The sequence below is a fragment of the Pieris brassicae genome, chromosome 10 (genome assembly GCF_905147105.1).
Source record: "Pieris brassicae chromosome 10, ilPieBrab1.1, whole genome shotgun sequence".
NCBI lineage: Eukaryota > Metazoa > Arthropoda > Insecta > Lepidoptera > Pieridae > Pieris > Pieris brassicae.
This window is the reverse complement of record NC_059674.1, coordinates 1,604,531-1,624,113: the sequence shown is the minus strand read 5'-3', so window position 1 is coordinate 1,624,113 and position 19,583 is coordinate 1,604,531. Positions and strand designations below refer to the sequence as shown.

The following is a 19,583-nucleotide window of genomic DNA, read 5'->3' as shown; positions in this document are numbered from 1 at the left end:
ATTGAATTTGAGAACTGATTTGCTCCAGTTCAAACAATTTGTAGGACTCAATAATTGAAGGCGGAAAGTTTCTTGCCAGTTCTTTTTACCCGCTCTACGCCCTTGACTTGGGAACTCGTAGTAAATGTAAATTTACAATTAATTTAACTTCTTTTCTGACGTTCATAAGTGTACTTGTTTCCCTATATGAATAAAGATATTTTGAGTTTATTAACTTGTAAAAATTGTATTTAAACATTTACTGTAGGTAACTTATAGCAACAGCTAATAATAATAAAATCTTTGTTTTAATAGTGGTACAATTACATCGATTAATTATAAAAATCCTCACAATCAGCCATATATAAATAAACATGAAATGTTATATTATTTTTTATAATGTCATATAATAAGAACATTAACATAATGTCAATATAATAAGTTATTTAGACTTGTTGTCAAATTTATAACCTAAATACTTATCCACGCTATAAAAGCACCTTGCTTATAAAGATTCAATCACCTTTCCCTTGTAACAATTACACGGCAGTGATCTATAACTTCTAGGGAGGTGATTAAATAGCAATGGCGTAACAATTTTTGGAATCCATGTAAAATGCACTAAAATAAAATTTAATATTGCTTGGAACAAACATAAGATTGAATTCTTATGCATTGTTGCATTTTGCAGACGCATTTGCTACGTGATGGAGAGAAGGGTTCGCCAGTCAGCGAATGTCTCAAACCCCTCAAATCTTCAGACAGGGAAAAATCAAATGATTTTGTGTGACAAATTTTTAGCTTATAATTCAAAAGATTTAAAGAGTATACTAAAAGAAAAAGACTAATTCGAGTTATTTTTTTATTTTTGTTTTATTATGTGCATTTCTTTTACTGTTTATATTTGCGATGCTGTGAATCTCAAAACATTGAGTACAACAAAAAACTTGGCGATTAAAAAGATTGTTCTTCTCTACCGATCTACGCCCATGATTTGAGAACTGGCAGTAAGTGTAAAATTAGAAGCATTTATTATGTATTTCTTTTTTGACGGAAATGTACATTGTGTTACCTATATAAATAAATGATTTTGAGTTTTGAAATAAATTGAGCGTTTTTTTCCTTTCAAGAAAAGAGCGTACCAATTTTTAAAACACCAGTAATGTACTCTGCCATTGCGAGTGTCCATGGGCAGCGGACACCTAACATCAGATGGGCCTCCTCCCTGTTTGGCCTGCATGATCGGCAATATCAAAAGAGGCTTTGAATATTATTAAAATAATTAAATTATTTAGTGTCTCAAGTCTTGAATCTAAAATTTAAACTATTACATATAATAGCGACCCGCCCTAGCTTGGAAAGGCCAACAGTGAACTGGAAACCTAGATCCAGAAATGCCTATCTATAGCTAAAAGAATTTTCAAAATTTGTTCAGTAGCTCCAGCGATCCGCCCCTACAACCTCACCCTACAACTTTTTTAATACATATTAGTATAAAACAAAAGTTCAATTCAATTTATAAATGATCATGAAACAGATACATAAATGTTAGTAACGTTGTAGCGCCATTGATTTTTTTATAAAACAAACTAGTCGACGATCGTTTATTTTTTCTGAAAGTTAATCAAAACGAACAATACCGATTTATAAGGCCATCAACCAATGTCCAGTAATGTCAAACATACAAACATGCTTAGTACTTTAGTTTAATGTACACGATAATAATAATAATAAAATAATTAATGATGTTTTCATACATCACACCCCTTTATCACACATCTATCTACCCATTAAACAGTCCACACAAATTCTCGATATCAAAAATCTTTCATATGAAACTTTCAGATAAAAAAATAAACAATTCAAACCCATGCAAATAATTTCATTAGTTAAATCTTGAGCATTAACGAGCTCTTTGAATTAAAAACTTGAATATTTTAGTACGATACGTCTCGACCAGGTGCATCAACTCTGTGTAATTGTATAACCGTCTCTCGGTTTTAGAAAATAAGGTTGATATTCGTTAAGCAGTAAGCCTAGAGATATATCACTTACGTCACTGAGAAGGGAAACTGATTCATTTCCGATGCACGGTTGGAGCTCTTTGTGGAGTACGTCGGCTGCGAATTGCTCACGTTTTCAACATTTGATTGGGACATCAATACGTCTAAAATATTATTGCATTTAGCGTCATCCTTTCAGTACATTTGAATGATTTACAGAGTTTTGAAAATGGAAGTGTTTGGTTCGTAATTTAAACGATTTTGAAAATAGAATCTTCTTATTTGACTCGTAATTTCTCTCTCCATTGCCCAACCTGTTTAAACCCTGACAATGCTGCTCGTCCCGAAAAGGCTGCTTCATTTTAATTATTTAAAGAAAATATAATCTGGCCAATTCGTATCTGCCCTAACGTCTCTGAATTTCATTGATATATGATCAAAATTATTGAGATACAGGATGTGGTAACTGCGGGTAGAAGACGATGTGGCGGTTCGAATTTTTTTTTTGTGTAGTAAAAGTCTCATTCTCGAGATATTCTACATTAAAAAAAAAACAGCTATTGCCACCCCTTTTGTGCCAAGACGCCAAATGAATCTCTCCGTTCTACCCGGTACCATATAATACATTCGTTACGCCATACCCTGAATCAGTGTTGAAACCTGAGATATGAACTTTATTAACCTGAGATATAAACTTTATTAATTTGAGAAATAAACTTTATTAACTTGAAGTAAAAACTTTATGAAATTGAGATATAAACTTCATTTGATTGAGATATAAACTTTATTAAATTGAGATATAAACTTCATTTGATTGAGATATAAACTTTATTAAATTGAGATATAAACTTTATGAAATTGAGATATAAACTTTATTAAATTGAGATGTAAACTTTATTAAATTGAGATATAAACTTTATTTAATTGAGATATAAACTTTATTAAATCGAGATATAAACTTTATTAAATTGAGATATAAACTTTATGAAATTGAGATACAAACTTTATTTAATTGATATATAAACTTTATTAAATTGAGATATAAACTTTATGAAATTGAGATACAAACTTTATTTAATTGAGATATAAACTTTATTAAATTGAGATATAATTTTTATTAAATTGAGATATAAACTATATCAACTTGAGATATAAACTTTATCAACTTCAGATATCACTTTTATCAACTTGAGACATAATCTTTATCAACTTGAGTTACAAAATTTAACAACTTGAGATATCAACTTTATATAGTTGATAGATATATGAATCTAGCGAATAACTAATAATAATTGAATTTTCATTTAGTCTTTACATTTATTTCAAGTCAGGTCCTCGCCTCTATTTCCTCGGACACATACGGCCTGCATCCGACCGTGCACGTCGTCTTCACGGCTCGCGCATTGTGCCCACCGGATCTAGATGCGATTCTTGAGAATCGCAACTGGTTCGCCCTTCATCGATCATTGACGTTCACCACGAGATAGCTCCTTACCGAAGCCCTCAACATCATCCCAACTCATTAGTTCGTAAAAACATCAATTATTACCCCTTTCCGACAAAAACGTCAGTAGGAGACCCCGACATATCCTTACGGATCCGCATGATCCAATCCCCGTAGATAACGACAAATAAAAAACCGCCCGGGCGGCAAATAACAGTCAACATCAGCTTAGGGTAAAAAACCGCCTTTACGGCGTAAACGTACTTAGACATAGACAACATTTATTACTAAAAACACACACACACACACTAAATAACAATAATAAAAAGGGAATATAAATAAAACAGAAAGAAAGATAACAATTTTTTTCCAAGGAAACATGTACGTTTTAAGTGTGTAATGCGTATGTGCTGTGGTTGTAATTGGCCCTGGCTCAGCATTATGCTGAGGAGACTGTTCCACAGCGCTGGTCATTCTGCCAGAGTCCACAGCAGCTAGTTTGCGCCTGAGTCGCAAAAAAAGCAAAATAATCTAATAACACTATACTTTGTAGCAAAAAAAAATATATCAGTAAAAGTTAACAGTGTAAGTAATGAAGTTTTGTGTTAAATATAGTAAAATAAAATAAATTAAAAAGAAGAATAATTGTTAAGAAATAAATAAATAATTTTTATTGGTCGGATTAAAAACTAGATGTCGTGGGACTTTTGTTGATTAACTAATATGTTCTTTGCGAGAAAACGACGACTTCGTATCAGTGAATTAAAAGTAAAAACGCCCAGCCATGGACAGTCCGTCCGTCAGTCATATAGCAAGTGTAAATCCATCCCAGCTATAAATGTTACAATATACATTCATAATAAGTCTAGCATATTCACGTAATATGTATTGTGATATGAAATTCAGATAGAATTCATCCGCCCCAACGAAGCTTTTGTTGGGCGAGCGTCAAGTGCGAAGCGATCGTGGGCAAAACGTAAAGAACGTCCAATGCACCGTGAAATTGCCTATCTTCCACGTGAATTTATACATCGATGACATTTCAATTGGTATACAAATCACCATAACGAAAATGAATTCTTTAGAATATCTGATATTACTCGTTTGAGATGGCGCTACAAACTTAAAAAGCTTTAAGGCCTTATGCCAATAGAAAAAAGCTTCTACATGCTACACCAATTTTATATTATTGGTTATGGTATATATTTAATTGAGTGGAAAGGAGTTGTCAAGGACTTCCATACAATAGGGGTTTGAAGTTGGTCGCAAGATTATTAAGATATATTTACTTAAAGAGTCTAAAGCACAAGCCACTGTGTGTAATGATGATGGTGATGATGATATATTTAATTCTTATTAATTAAATATATTTATATTATAGATTAAAACGGCCATAAAGAAAATACAACAATAACAATTACCACGTTAACAAAATGCTCCCCAATCCGGCTGGCCTCCGTGGGAAGAGCAACCACCAGTCACCACCCTTTACATATGATAAAAAATCACTTCCAACGTAAGATCTCTATCACACAATTAGACGGTTTTACTCCAAAAGGGATTTTTTTTACAACTTATACTAATACTAGCTGACCCGGCAAACATCGTTTTGCCATATATATAATTTCCAGGCAACATTTTTTTTAGTTCAATAAAAATAACCTAACTACTATAATAAAAATAGGGGTTGATTGTAGAGGAGTGACAATTAAGGTTTGTATGTATTTTTGTATACTGTATCATAAAAATATAAAAAACAAAAAAAAATTGTTTTTATATTTTTTTTGAGGTGGGCACCCTTTATCACTTAGGGGTTTGAAATATAGATAGTAGCCGATTCTCAGCCTTACTTAATATGCATAAAAAAATTCATAAGCATCGGTCGAGCCGTTTCGGAGGAGTATGGGAACAGACATACACGTCGAACGTGTGACACGAGAATTTTATACATATAGAGATTAAGAAATGTTAACTAACCAATTTTTGTATGGATTCATTAATAAAGCTTAATTAATAACAGTTAAAAACGACATATACAAATCTATAATATATTTGACAGCAAAACATTATATTCTTATATTTTTTATTACATATTAGAAATGTATAAACTTTCCCTGAACTTTTACAAATATTTCAAGTTCTTAATAAGCCAAATCGGTGCAGCCATTCTTAGTTTTTGAACAGCTATCATTTATACATGTAAATATAGTATTTTTATTTTAAAGTTAATCTCCGATACTGAAGCCTATTTAGAGGCTAAAGAGAAATTGTGCTATAAAAATTGTATAATCATATTATATAATATTTTAATCTACGAACTTGTCAGCCCAACTAGTTTAGATAATACATTGTAATCCTGCCGATACACTTACAGTATAGCTTATTCTCAATATCGAAAGCTCGGCAAAATATGGATTGTCGCTTATGAAACAGTATTTTCGAGACCGCATCGATGTTACGTATTCAAACCGAATCGCACCAGCGTGGCCCTCCTACCTATGCAAATTCTACACTATTGCATTTGTGCTCCCCAAATATCTATAATAGCGATCAACGTAATGGAATTTCCTGTATACATATGGAGCGTTTTATCGCTTATGCCAGAGGACGCTTTCGGTACAAAGTTGAAATAGTTTTCTTAATAATATTGAAAGAACATTTTATCATAACACACCTAACATCTCTCTTTTTTAATGAAAATTTTAAGTAATCAATAATTATAAACGTCAAAGTTAATAAAGAGATAGCTAATTAATTGATGTAAACACAGATGTATTTTTTTCTTAATAGAACAAGGCGGCGCAAGAGGCTCAGTGATGTTCGGTGACCAGAGGATTGTCTCGCAATACTTTCAACGCCAGAATAGTAAATGCGTTGCCGGGGTTATTAATTTAGGTACGCTCGTTTCTTGGTTTTGTTAATACTTCAGTGGGTAGCTGGTTTCATATAGTCGTATGTTAGAAGTATCTTAAACATCGGGTAGAATTTTATACGCTTTAACGTCCGATATACATGAACTGCAATATTCAATTGTAATAAAATATTACATATGTCAGAGAACTTAAACGCAAAATAAATCACTTCGGAAAATATACAATGTCATGTGTATTTAAAGGCCGGCAACGCAACGCCCTCTGGAATTTACAGTGTCCACGAGCGGTGGTATCACTTAACACCAGGCATCCTGTCCTTTCGCCCCCTGTTTTATATAAAAACTATAGATATGAAAATAAAAATATCGTTGTGTATTTGAGTCCCTTGACACAAGATATTTGTATTTATTACTTCGTTGCAAAAACGGTACAATTTGATTCAAAGATACTTTATTTCTCAAAAATACCGTATTATGAAATTATTTGAAAATAAGCCATTTAAAATGAAAATACCTATTAGTTTCTTACAATATGTACAATATTTTTACAAAAGTGCAGCACAGCAAAGTCGCATCGATGTTACAACATGAATATTGAATAGTAATATTTGACATAATTAAATGAAAAAGAGGGTAACTTTTTAGGCAGCCTTATCGCCTTCGAGCGATCTCTTCCAGGCAACCACTACTTCCAGGTATTCATTGTATATAATCTTAGTTACTATTTGGTACAACATAAACAATTTTTAATTTAGAATTGACTGTCTTTAGTTTACGCAAGTACTGCTCTTTTAAATTTACTCCACCACTGCAGTATTCATTTTCGATAGACTACTGGCCATTCATTTCTCCAACCCAAAAATAGTGTTAATATCTGGGGGCACGGCAGTGCAGTATCCTCATTTTCGACATATAACTTCATCATGGATCAAACTAGAAGCCCGAATTTTTATTCGTTAGAAAAATGTTCAGCTGCCAAGCAGTGATTGTATAAATAATTTCAAATTTCATTCAATTTCAACCAGATCAAGAATTAAAGTTAAAGTTAATTAAGGTTAAAGTTTTTATCCCTCACAACTGACCGATCATCAAAACTCTAAGGTGCTTTATTTGGCATCTTGCCGAATCAATTTATATATTTAAAACATAAAATATTTTAAATAACGATATGGTCATACATGTTGTTAGCTTATCACGTTATAACTTAAGATAGAAAATCCCTTATAATAATAAAAGCTATTTATTCTCTGACCTTTTTACTTACATGCTATTCTTATAAAATTTTAGTTATCTTAAATCCACGTAGCAAAATAATAGATTTATTAGGAACCACTTTGGTCAGGTTGTCTGTGGACATATGCCTCCCCCAATTGTTTCCACATCTCTCTATCCTTGACAACCTTCGTCGTTGATTTGGGAGATCGTTCTCTCATATTTTAATTTGTAGCCCCCATAAATGGTCCCTTAAGTAGGAACTGAATAAATTGACCGACTTAGTATCACATGGAACGAACTTTTGTTCGTTAGAAGAACTGCGTTCCGATTGTTGTTTTTAATTATGTTTTTGATACCGTTAATGAAGTACATACTAACCAAGCCCAGAAATATCACAAATATATTGAATACTAAATGTGCAAGAACAATGCTCCAAGTTAAATTAAACTCTTGTTCAGCTTTCGTCCGTTTGAGCTTAAGACCAGCGCCACCTGCGACCAAAACACTACTGAAAACACAATTTACGTTCCTTTTGTGACTTTTATACAATTTATTTTACATATTTAGGTACTGCACGTTCATTCATAGCTTTAATTTGCCAGATGTTCAGCGTCTGTTTTCATTTGAAAGCGTTTTAACGTGGAATAAAAATTATTGCTTTATGTCTCGTTGGGCATTCGGTTTACTAAATAATTTAATATTCTTTATGAAGTCATGTGTATTATGATAGCTTACTTTTATGTACACGTTGATATATAAAGATTATTACAGCAGTAATATGGCCCATACGAAATATGGGTTGGTGGTAGAAACGTGATAAAATTGGGACATCCGTACTCACTTTTACTACAAAAAGTTTACAACTTATTTGTTCATTTCTGCGTCATGGTCGGCAAGAAAGTATCTGGTGTACACTATATGCTTCCACGATTTCGGTCCAGCGCATCTCTTTTACCTCTCTCATAGTATACCGTTTTGAGGACGAAGAGTCTTTCACTTGATCGGCCCATCTGGTTGGTGAACTGCCATGTGATATGCCTTCTGTGTTGCCAACCACGATCAGTTTTTCAAGTTCTCATCGCCTCTGCGCATTGAATGGCCGAAATAAGATACAAATCGCTGTCGGCATATGGTCAGGCGAGACTGTAGGCCGAGTTGTGGTCAGGATCGTAATCGCGCTTCGCAGTCCACGGTATTCTTAGCATTCGCCGCCAGCACCTCATCTTAAAGGCATCAGCCTTTTGCCTTTCTCGAGCCAAGAAAGTCCACATTCCTACTCCATACATAGGTATAGAATACTAGAGCCAGTATTAGTCAACAGTTTTAATTACAAAGATACACAACATCCCTGTGACTGTCACTCGAGATCATATTTAACATGGACCGCTGCTCTTGCATATTTACTCTTCAATATGTTTTCAGACTTTACTGGCCTCGATTGTACTATTTATAGAAGGTCATTGGTGTAAACATGAAAGATATCGATGGCCAGACGCGGAAGTCTATCGCTGACCATGATTACTGCAGCGGTGGACTACTTGCGCAAAATAAATTAGTCAGTTGACTTGTAATGTTGTAATTAACTAGTGAAGTGTTTTCTTTGCGTTACTTTGACATTTATAAGATTTATTAATTAAAGAATTATATAATAATCAGTGGCCCTACAACCTTTTTAGGTTTACAGATTTTTGTATCTGTTTCATGATCGTTCGTCAATCTTAAAGGCATCAGATCAGATCAGCCTCTTGTGCCCGACACACGCCGTCAAACTTTTGGGTCTTAGGCAAGCAGGTTTCCTAGCGATATTTTCCTTCACCGTTCGAGCGGATGGTAAATGCGCACATAGAAATATAGTCCATTGGTGCTCAGCATCATAATTCTTTAATGGAATTTAATCAATAAATCACTCATAAACGCCGTTCTACGATCAAAAAAGCTGTTATCAATTTCTCTTTAAATCATTAGTCTCGTCTTAACACACTCAGTTCTCTATTATTATCATCATAGACTTACTTTAAACATTTAACAAAACCTAACACCCGTAACTAGTAAGAGCAGTGTTGGCCTATTGGTTTCAGCATGGCTCTGGTCCCTGAGGTCGTAGGTTCGATTCCCTGCACCAATGGACTTTCTTTTTATGTGCGCATATAACATTCGCTCGAACAGTGAAGTAAACATCGTGAGGAAATCGGCTTGCTTAGACCCAATAAAGTCGACGGCGTGTGTCAGGAATCCTATTCCGGTTGATCACCTACTTGCCTATTAGATTACAACAATTATCATGAAACAGATTCGGAAATCTGAGGCCCAGACCTAAAGTGATTGTAGCGCCACTGATTTTTTTTAAATACCCGTAACTGAGTTAACAAACAATTTATTTAAAAAAAATTAAGTACATCAAAAAACATTTATGTAGTCTTGTATTACTAATAAATTTAAATGTATGTGTGTAATGTTATATGCTGGATTTGAAAATCATAAATAAATGCGAACGTATTTGCTGTTAATTAAAATATTAGACACATTGATACTTCGACCGCGGAGCTATGCCAAAAAAATAAACATCGAGCTTTGGAAAGCTTAATTCACTTATTGAAGTTTACCTCATCATACATAATACTATATCTACGATATATGCTACAAGCTACCTTATTTTTGTAATATTTTAAACTAAATATACAATTGTTGGGCTAAATATTTTGGATACAATTGAATTACAATATAGTGATAAACAATACGAGTGCAAACAAGGTCATAAAACACGTCCAAGGAACCGGCCTATATATAATCTGGTTAGTGATAAATTGGTAAACAGCACGCGAGCGACACAGCTGCTTCCGGTTTCCCTCTGACGCCTTCATACCTCCATACCTTAAGGTGTCAGCTATTTCTAAACACGGGCTTAATTTAAGCCATTTAGGCTATTTCTATCAAAGGACGTATATATGTATTAAACGTGAGAAAACTGTATTATCCAGAGATTTTATCGAAACGTAGATAAATATATCCTTTTTTATATAGGTGCATAAATATATATATTGTAAGGGCCTGTGTTATTTAAGCCTAGTGTAATTGATCGGACTGGGAGATACACGGCAAGCGACCAGCTACTTATAAAACATTATCTATATATAAAAATGAATCCCTAGTTATCTTGGATACGGTATCACGCGTAAACGGTTGAACCGATTACGCAAATTCTTTTTTTTGTTGTGATTGTTATTGTGAGAAGATTTTAATGAAAGAAAAATATGAATAATTGAAAATGTTAGAATACTTACCACCGTATTAAGTAATCATAGCATTTTTTTCAGTGCATACATAGCGCTGTTACATTTCAAACTTTTTTCATGTAACCTTATGGCGTTTGACGTAACATTGAAAGAATGCGTGCTACAATATATAGAAAATAAATGCTTCGATCATAGTAAAATAAAATAATAACATACTATTTATATACGCGCCAGAAGAACAAACTAAGAATGTTATCATAAAGCATTTTTAGTTAATAATACCAATTCGAAATCAATATTCATAGTTTCTTAACAGGACAACGTCTATCGCTAGTTCTGTAAATATTTAAACAATAAGTGAGGAAGAGGCTGTGCTTAGCATGATGATGTCAAAAACGTTTTAGAATATGATACGGGAGACATAGCTCTAGCTAAGTCCCGACTGAACCTTTAACTTTTAACTTCGGGCGATTGTAACCTGGCTGAGGAAGTTTTCAATCTGCTCAATAATTACTTTTTCGTACTGCGAAAGATTTTTAATTTCAGTTTAAAGGCCAAAAATGGATTGTTACAAGCTTATATTTTTTTAGCAATACTTAATTTAGTCCAAAGGAACATTATTTTAATATATTCACGATCGTTCAAAAACTGTTTAATTACTTAGGCTTTAGAATTTCCGTTCACAACTATCATTATGAAATTATATAAAATGTTAGGTTATTTAGTTAGTTTTTGTTTGTATTTGACGAATCGGCTTTTCTGTGTATGTCTATCTATAAATTAAAAACAAAAAATGGACCTATTGTGATGCGATTTTTTGTAAGAAAGTCGAGGTGTATCGTCTGTGGTATTCTAGCTGCTAAAAGAGTGTACCACTGTTGATGTGTTTTTGTAAGAAAACCGTTATCTGTTATTGTTAGCTGTGCCAGAAATATGAGTGGTCAAAGACCTTTGAATTTATGACAATTTAATATGTCTTGAATATGATGTGTTGGTTGATAATGCAGATAAGAAAAACTTAATTCACTTAATTAAAAAAAATATAACAAAAAAACTTACCAGTAAATGATAATAATATTTGGAGAAACGTGGAGGCTGTTGCAACTTCAAACAGGCCGTGCATTGTCTAGGCACCGCTGTCACTAGCCCATGTAAACTGCCACATTTGAAATACTTCACGAGTCTCTCAAGCATTCCACGACATTACACACGATGTCAAAAATGGATACTTTATACCTGAAAAAATATATGTTTAAACTTTTTTTTTCAAAACGATTCAAAACGAAAGTATTCTTCTTGTGCAACAAATAAATACCAGCAGTTAAATAATAAAATTCTATTATGTTGAGTTTATTAAGTCAAATATCTAAAATAGTTGCCCAAAAACACAACACGGAGAATCTAAGGAACTGTTTTAACTATACACGTCTTTTTATTGTTTATTAACTTAATACTAATAATATAGAAAACTTATTTAATTAAAAACATAAAATAAACAAAGCAAACAAACCAAAAACCCAATCTATTTATAACTAATTATAAATAATGCAGTTCTTGTAAATTCAGCAAGTCTGCAACTAAATATATCTCTCACAAGCAATAATATTTTGGGTGCGCAAGACACGCGTAACTGGCGCTTTGAGTAAATTCTATTGATTTCAAAGATTAAACTAACTTCTGCTTATTTGGTATAGCTGTACGCTATGTCGTTACGAGCTTAATTTAATCGTTTGAATTATCACCATTCACTTCTTCCACAAAATACTGTACCAAAATTTGTAGAAATATATAAAATAAACGCTGATTAAGCCGCAGTTAATATAATTTATTATTTAGATGTGTTTTGGTTGACATATATAATGTTGAGGGAAATCATATAACACTTGAACGTACCGTGGTATGAGCTTTAAGCTGTTTTTATCACGCGAATGGGTCGTTATACCAATGGTTGTTTGATTTGAAAGTTCGAGGGCACCCTCAAGAACTACACTTTATCTTGTAAGAATTGATTTGTAAAATTAATAATAAGCTTGATATATTGTTTATGTCAGACTTCACTATCATTGTTCCAGTATTTAAAAGTATATGAATCAGTAACGCTACAACCTTTTATGGTGTCAGATTTCTGGATCTGTTTCATAATAATAGGCAAGTAGGTGATTAGCCTCCTGTGGCCGAAACCGTAAACTTAGACCTACTAAGGTTTCCTCACGGTGTAGTAAGAAAGTCTATGAGTGCACAGCCGGTGATCGAACCTACGACCTCTGGGATAAGAGTCGCAGAGTCGCAGTTGAAGTCATTAGGCCAACAATGCTCGTATATATTGCATTATTGGTGAATATATTTGTATAATATATTTTATTTTGTAAGTGAAACTGTTTTATCGGCGTTGGCAAAAAAAAAATACCGTCACATTTTTCCGTTACGCGCTATCATTTTCATGTCCCTACCACGGTTGATTCGAAGAGATTCGAAGCCATTAATAACAAAAAATATAATAACGATAACAATGATAGTAATAATTCTATTACAATTAATGAAATTCTGTAATAATCTTAGTAGTAATAAGGTGAAATAAAATAATTGTATTATTTGTATTCATGTATATGATAATAAAAGCCTTTTGTTAAACTTTATCTAATTTAACTTTACCATTTTCTGTAAAGTTGCATATAGTTGATCACTTTTCGAAAAATAAGGTCATAATGAAGTTTCACTTTTACGTGTGTACACTAGTACACGCACACATTTTTTTTATTATAATCCTGTGTCATGTATGCGATTATGATGATACAGTAGCGCTACATCCCTAATGTGTCTTGGCCTCAGCATCCATTTCTTTGATATTTTTTAATTCAGAATCTGACAGATGTCATCGAATTTCCGGTAAGAGACGTTTACCATTGAAGCAACTGTTTATTTAGCACATAGAAAAAAGTTCCATTGGAGCTACGCCGCCAACTCCGTCAAGCTTCTAGGTCAAATAATTATGTATTATCGTTACTTAAGATCAACGCTATTATTATAATGAATAATTTCAACATTTATTATATGAAAAATGATTTTTGTAATTGACTCAAAGATCATTTAACATTACGATCTAGCCTAACTTGAGACTAATAAGTAATTTAAAGTAACCTAATTTACTAAAAAGGATATTTAGAAAGTGACCAATAACTACTTACAGTTTTCATTTCAGAGAAGACACTGTTCTTGTGTACTATTACAAAAATATATCTTAAATGAAGATAATATTAATATAAATAAGTCAAGGTGTTGCTAACTTCGGAATTCGATGGCTTTTAAATTTGGATTTGTCTTTAATGATCCCGATTTTCAGTAATTATAACCGTGGATGAAATAACAAAAAATGTCAATAACGTTATGTTAAAAGACTTGAATAGAATGGGAGCAGTGCAGAGTGGAATGTCAGGGAAATTTTTTTGAAAAGGTCCGCTATTTCAAAGCCACGTCGTCGCATTGAATGCGTTTTAATGAAAAAACACGCGCCGATTCGCTACAGTCAAGGGAATTAAATCCACAGAGCGGCTCGCGATTTCAAATGCATCGGAATTTTCATTTGCCCGAATATTATTTTCATAGATTCCACATGCCCCTATAAATTACGATAGCATTGATTTTTTTAGTGTCAATTTCCTATAGTAGTAAACAGTTATCACTCCCTCGTATGGTATAGGAGTGCTGGCATGTTTTAGTCTCAATTACGAATTGGACAATACAGTAAATTTTTTTAATATATTAGAAGGCAATGGGCAGGAGGCCCACTTAATGTTAAGTAGCCCGTCAACACTGACATTGCCAGACGGCTCGCAGGCGTTTAAAAATTGGTATGCTTTTTTCTTGAAGGACCCTAACTCGAATTGGTTCAGAATTACTTCAGTGAGCAGCTGGTTTCTCATAGTGGTGCAAAAACTGCCTTGAGAAAAGCTCATTTGTGGAACGACGGACATCGAGGATGGTTTTATTTGTAATGAATCAACTACACAATTGAACAATTATGAAACGCGTTTTTACAAGCTGACGTGTTGCTAATAATATTTATTAATAATAACTTACTTTGTTATTCATTATATTTTCTCATATAAATAAACACTGTATAATATTATCTCAAGAAGAGTGATTTTTGCCGTAAGCACGCGGAAATGTAGATCTGTTTTATGAATTACATTTTGATAAAATATATGTTGCATTTTTAGACTAGCATACACATGAGTTTCATCTATACTAGATATGGAATTATAGTTTGAAGTAATTACGTCGAAGTAAATAAGGTATTTAAAGCTCAAAAACATTTATATATTCTATTAGAAAAAATTGTAGAGCAAACTATTTATTTAGTTGCATACCTTTGTTTAAGAAGCACAAAATTTTATCTCTTCATTGTATATAAATTTTAGAAATGTCCTTATTTTTTCGTAAAAACATAAATATTTTTAAGTTGACGGTTTACCGCTGTCGAGGTAGATATTGGGAGAAATTGACTGTGTCAAAAAATAATCTGGATATGTACAGAAAAAACTTATGTATGGCAATCAAGGTTTATAATAATTTACCAATGACATTACAATATCTTCCTACTAGAGTTAAAGTACTACTTTTGCAAAAAAATGTTATTCTATTAATAATTCTTTGCGTGAAACCGATAACCTATTTGCGATAAAATTATACCAAAATTGTCTATAATGATATGACTCATAATGTTATTGTTACTTCTAACGTGTGTTAAGAGAAATTTGCAGAATTGTGGCAGAATATGCGAACTTTAGATTGTACCACCATAACATTTTTGTACCGTATTCCTGCAAATAAATTATTATGATTACTAAGTAATTTAAAAATATACTTATCATCAAGTTGTAGTTTTTTAATTCTTTATTTTTATTTAACATGATTGTTTTTAACCGGACATTTGTTATAAGTTCATGGTTCGATTAAACACTAATATACACCGAACTTTTTGCTTACAGTATTGGTTTAAAGGAGAATATTCATTATTAATAAATAAACAAACAAAACACAACGTTACTTAAAAAAAAAATTTATTCTTTTATCTTTTTATTTATTAATAGTTTAAACATATAATATTATTAGCGAACTTGTAAAAGTACAGATTAGTTTTAACAATATACAATGTTTTATTCACTATTTTTTGTATTTATTGTGTTAAGTACTTAACTTACTACAATACAAACAAACTATATCTATACGATAGAAAAGATTTATCATCTACTCATAAGGTTATTGCGTTTTACTAAAACCGACGTAAAAATGGAACAAAACCTTATAATAAACTGACAGTTTATTAAGCCATTTTTTTATATTAATCAGTTTTATTTTTTTAACCTAATAATCTGTATTTTAATAGTTTTACTTTGAAATAAGTCTAATGTTTCTCTGATTTATTTTGCCTTATATAGTAATGTTTTATGGAACTTTCTCATTACAAAATGATTTTTTTACATGAGATACTTAATATATACGAATGAGATACACGTTACTATCAGACAGTTGCCCTGATTTTAGTCTAATATACTTATTCTGATATGTATCTTTAATTCCCCTTTGAATTGGTTAAATTCAATTGGAATATTAGACGGTAATTGATTAATAATTGCACAATAATACTTAATAGATTACTTCAAATAATTTGTACGCGGCTTCGGCTAGATAAGCAAACAAAAATAATAGGTAATGTATGTAAAATTTAATTTAAATATACATTAATGGGCATATACAAAATTTAATATAAAACGTTTCGGAATCGCGTAATTCACGCATTGGTATTTCTTGATCAGATTTAATTTTTCGTACTTTAATGCACTTTAAAAACGTTGAACCTAAACAAAATAATTGTAACACTGTGGCTCATCTTAATGAACTGTTATATTATTATAACTGTAGTGTATAAAAAAAATACTTTTAGTTGTTGTCAGAGTCGATTAAACTTGTTTAAAAAGTTAATACTTACATAATTTTTTTAAACTATTTCAAAATGTTCATTCTTATATAAAAACACAGACTAGACGTTAACAATTGTGTTATTTTTGTTAAAGATCGTAAATCTAAAAGTTCCCGCCATTTTCGAACTTAGTTACACGTCTTATCTCCATGACGCGCGCGACGCGACTGAAAACATGCTCTACGGAGGCTTACAGTCAACACATCCTGAATGGTCTATCTTTTAACTTTTTCAACCAATATATTATAATAAACACCTTATGTTGGACGTCTCGTCAACTGAAAGACGTCTTTAAGTCGTTTGATTTAAGGTAGAATTTGCAAAAAACTAATATTAAGTTACGTCATTTAAAACGCGTTGAATCTGAAAAGTTGACGCTTTCAATTCGAAAATGGAATAAGTGAAGTTTTAATGAATTTTATTTGAAACGTTTTCCCTTTACAATAAGGTTTATATTTGCGGTAACATACACATTGGGATATATTTAATAACATGGATATTGCTGAAAAGTTTTCGTCGGCGGAAAGGGATGAATATAGATTTAAGTGACAAAGGGAACGGCCTACTACATCGTAGTGGGGATGATCTTACAGTACAAAGATTTGTTTAAGAAATTCTAAAGAAAATTCAATAGGTCGTACATTCGTATAATGATAATATATATAGCGTATAGAAAAGGACAATAAACATTAATTGTTGGACTCAACATATAGTTCAAAGCAACACTATGCCCGATGCCAACATGAATTTAATATAAGAAACGAAAACTTATCTGTTTCATGATCGTTTGTAGATTGAATAGGCAAGTAGGTGATCAGCCTCCCGTGCCTGACACACACCGTCGACTTTTTGTTGCACTGCCCCAGAGAGCAAACTTTTTAAATTTATTTAAATTATTAATGATTATACCATAATTAAAAGTGATATACAAAAAATATATATTACGTACGCCTTATTTATTTCGTATTGGTTACCAAAATACATACATACATACATATAAATGAGAACATACACACTCGAAGACGTTTACATTAGTTGTATTAAATAAACCCGTAGTTAATAAACACGTAAACCCAAACAGAGACTGCATTGACCCAAAGTTGAAATTATAATTACATATTTATAAACGTGTATTTGAGTTATGGCTTTGTGTATTTATTTACTAACGTTAGTTAAACGGAATAAATTATTTATCATTTATTTAGGGTCTTGTAACTATTTGCAGGAGGTTTCACTACATATTTCAATCACCTTCATGGAAGGACGGTTTCTTTCGCTAGGCGAACGAACTATGGAATTGACTCTCAGTGGAGGTCATTCCTGGAAGATTAAACTTCCAATTCCTTAAAAAGAGCACATACTCCTCACTCAAAGGTCGGCAATGTACCCACTAACTAGGAAGTCTACCAGCTGCGATGACTAATAAATGCTGATTAAAAGTAATCTTAATTTTGTTGTGGTCATTCAATCTTAGTCATACTAATCTCTCAAAAGGCAATTGGAGAATTGAAAATTTTTGAACGTTTTTGTTATATTTTTGTATCTTTGGCTTTTGGTCTCATTGTTTGTTTTATGCATTGTTTTTGCTAGTTGTAGTATTACAAAATAAGTCATTAAATTAAGAAAAATAAACCATTATCACCGTTGATTAGTAAGTACCAATAACAGCCGCAAAATAGTTATAGATAACTAAAGCGATTGGTTGACTTTTTAACGGATATTAGCGAAAGATGTTACATTATTTTATTGACGTTTTGAGTGCTTTTCAGAAATTGTAGAGACGATATTACGTAGTTTTCTGACACTACTTTACACAGAAATGTAAGTGCGTATGTGTATAAGTATTTGATGTTTGTTTTACTAATATATTTATTTTGTTTTGGATTTCGGAGCATGATCATGGTTGCACCTCCGTATAAACATTTTGTGTAACAATAATCTTGACGATTTAAAAGAGTGAACAAGCTGCTCTATGCCTTTTAGAACTATTTTAAGATTCATTTCATCAAATTGTCACCGCACAAACAGTACGATCTAGATTAAGACTAATAAGTAATTTAAGGTTAACCTAATTTACTAAAAAGTATATTTAACATAAAGTTTTTTTTGTAGAACAGGAGGCAAACGGGCAGGAGGCTCACCTGATGTTAACTGATACCGCCGCCCATGGACACTCTCAATGCTAAAGGGCTCGCGAGTGCGTTGCCGGCTTTTTAAGAATTGGTACGCTCTTTTTTAGAAGGACCCTAATCCAATCGGTTCGGAAAGACTTCGGTGGGCAGTTTGTTCCATATAGCGGTGATGCGCTGCAAATATTTTCCAACAACTACTTACAGTCTCTATTAAGAGGAAGACACTTATGTAATATTTTTTCCACGTATCACTGTTTGTCATTTAAAACCAAGTACTAGCTTTTCCATCTCAATTGTACGGAAAAAAAATCTTCCAATAAAAATCCAGTATTTCTTCCATTCTTTATTTGTAAACTGACAGCTCAAGTTGGAAAATCTCGGAATGTTTTAAGGAACGGAACAGCGTTCTAAATGTATCGTTATATGTTATTACAGCAATATGTTACACAGCCCGCGTCTACAAGCCCTCATAAGCGACAAAGTATTGCAGAAAGTTAAGGTCATACCGAAACCTTAGTTATGAGAGTTTTTTGCTTTTTAAAATATAAGCAGTGTTGGCCTAGTGGCTTAAGCGTGCGACTCTCATCCTTGAAGCAGTAGGTTCGATCCCCGGCTGTGCACCAATGGATTTTCTTTCTATGTGCGGATATAACATTCGCTCGAACGGTGATGGAAAACATCTTGAGGAAACCGCCTTGTCGTGATCCAAAAAGTCGACGGCCTGT

General features: G+C 32.5%; 1 protein-coding gene across 1 annotated transcript in view; it reads right to left on the bottom strand.

The window, feature by feature from the left end:
• Positions 1-16,879, bottom strand: part of LOC123715179 (carbonic anhydrase-related protein 10) — a 59,687-nt gene extending 42,808 nt beyond the window's left edge. Inside the window, exons 1-2 of the mRNA XM_045670077.1 lie at positions 16,736-16,879; positions 11,806-11,982 (exon numbers count right to left, since the gene is read on the bottom strand). Coding sequence (XP_045526033.1) covers positions 11,806-11,869 — 64 coding nt within the window. The 5' untranslated portion in view covers positions 11,870-11,982; positions 16,736-16,879. The remainder of the gene's footprint in view (positions 1-11,805; positions 11,983-16,735) is intronic.
• Positions 16,880-19,583: the final 2,704 nt, after the last annotated feature.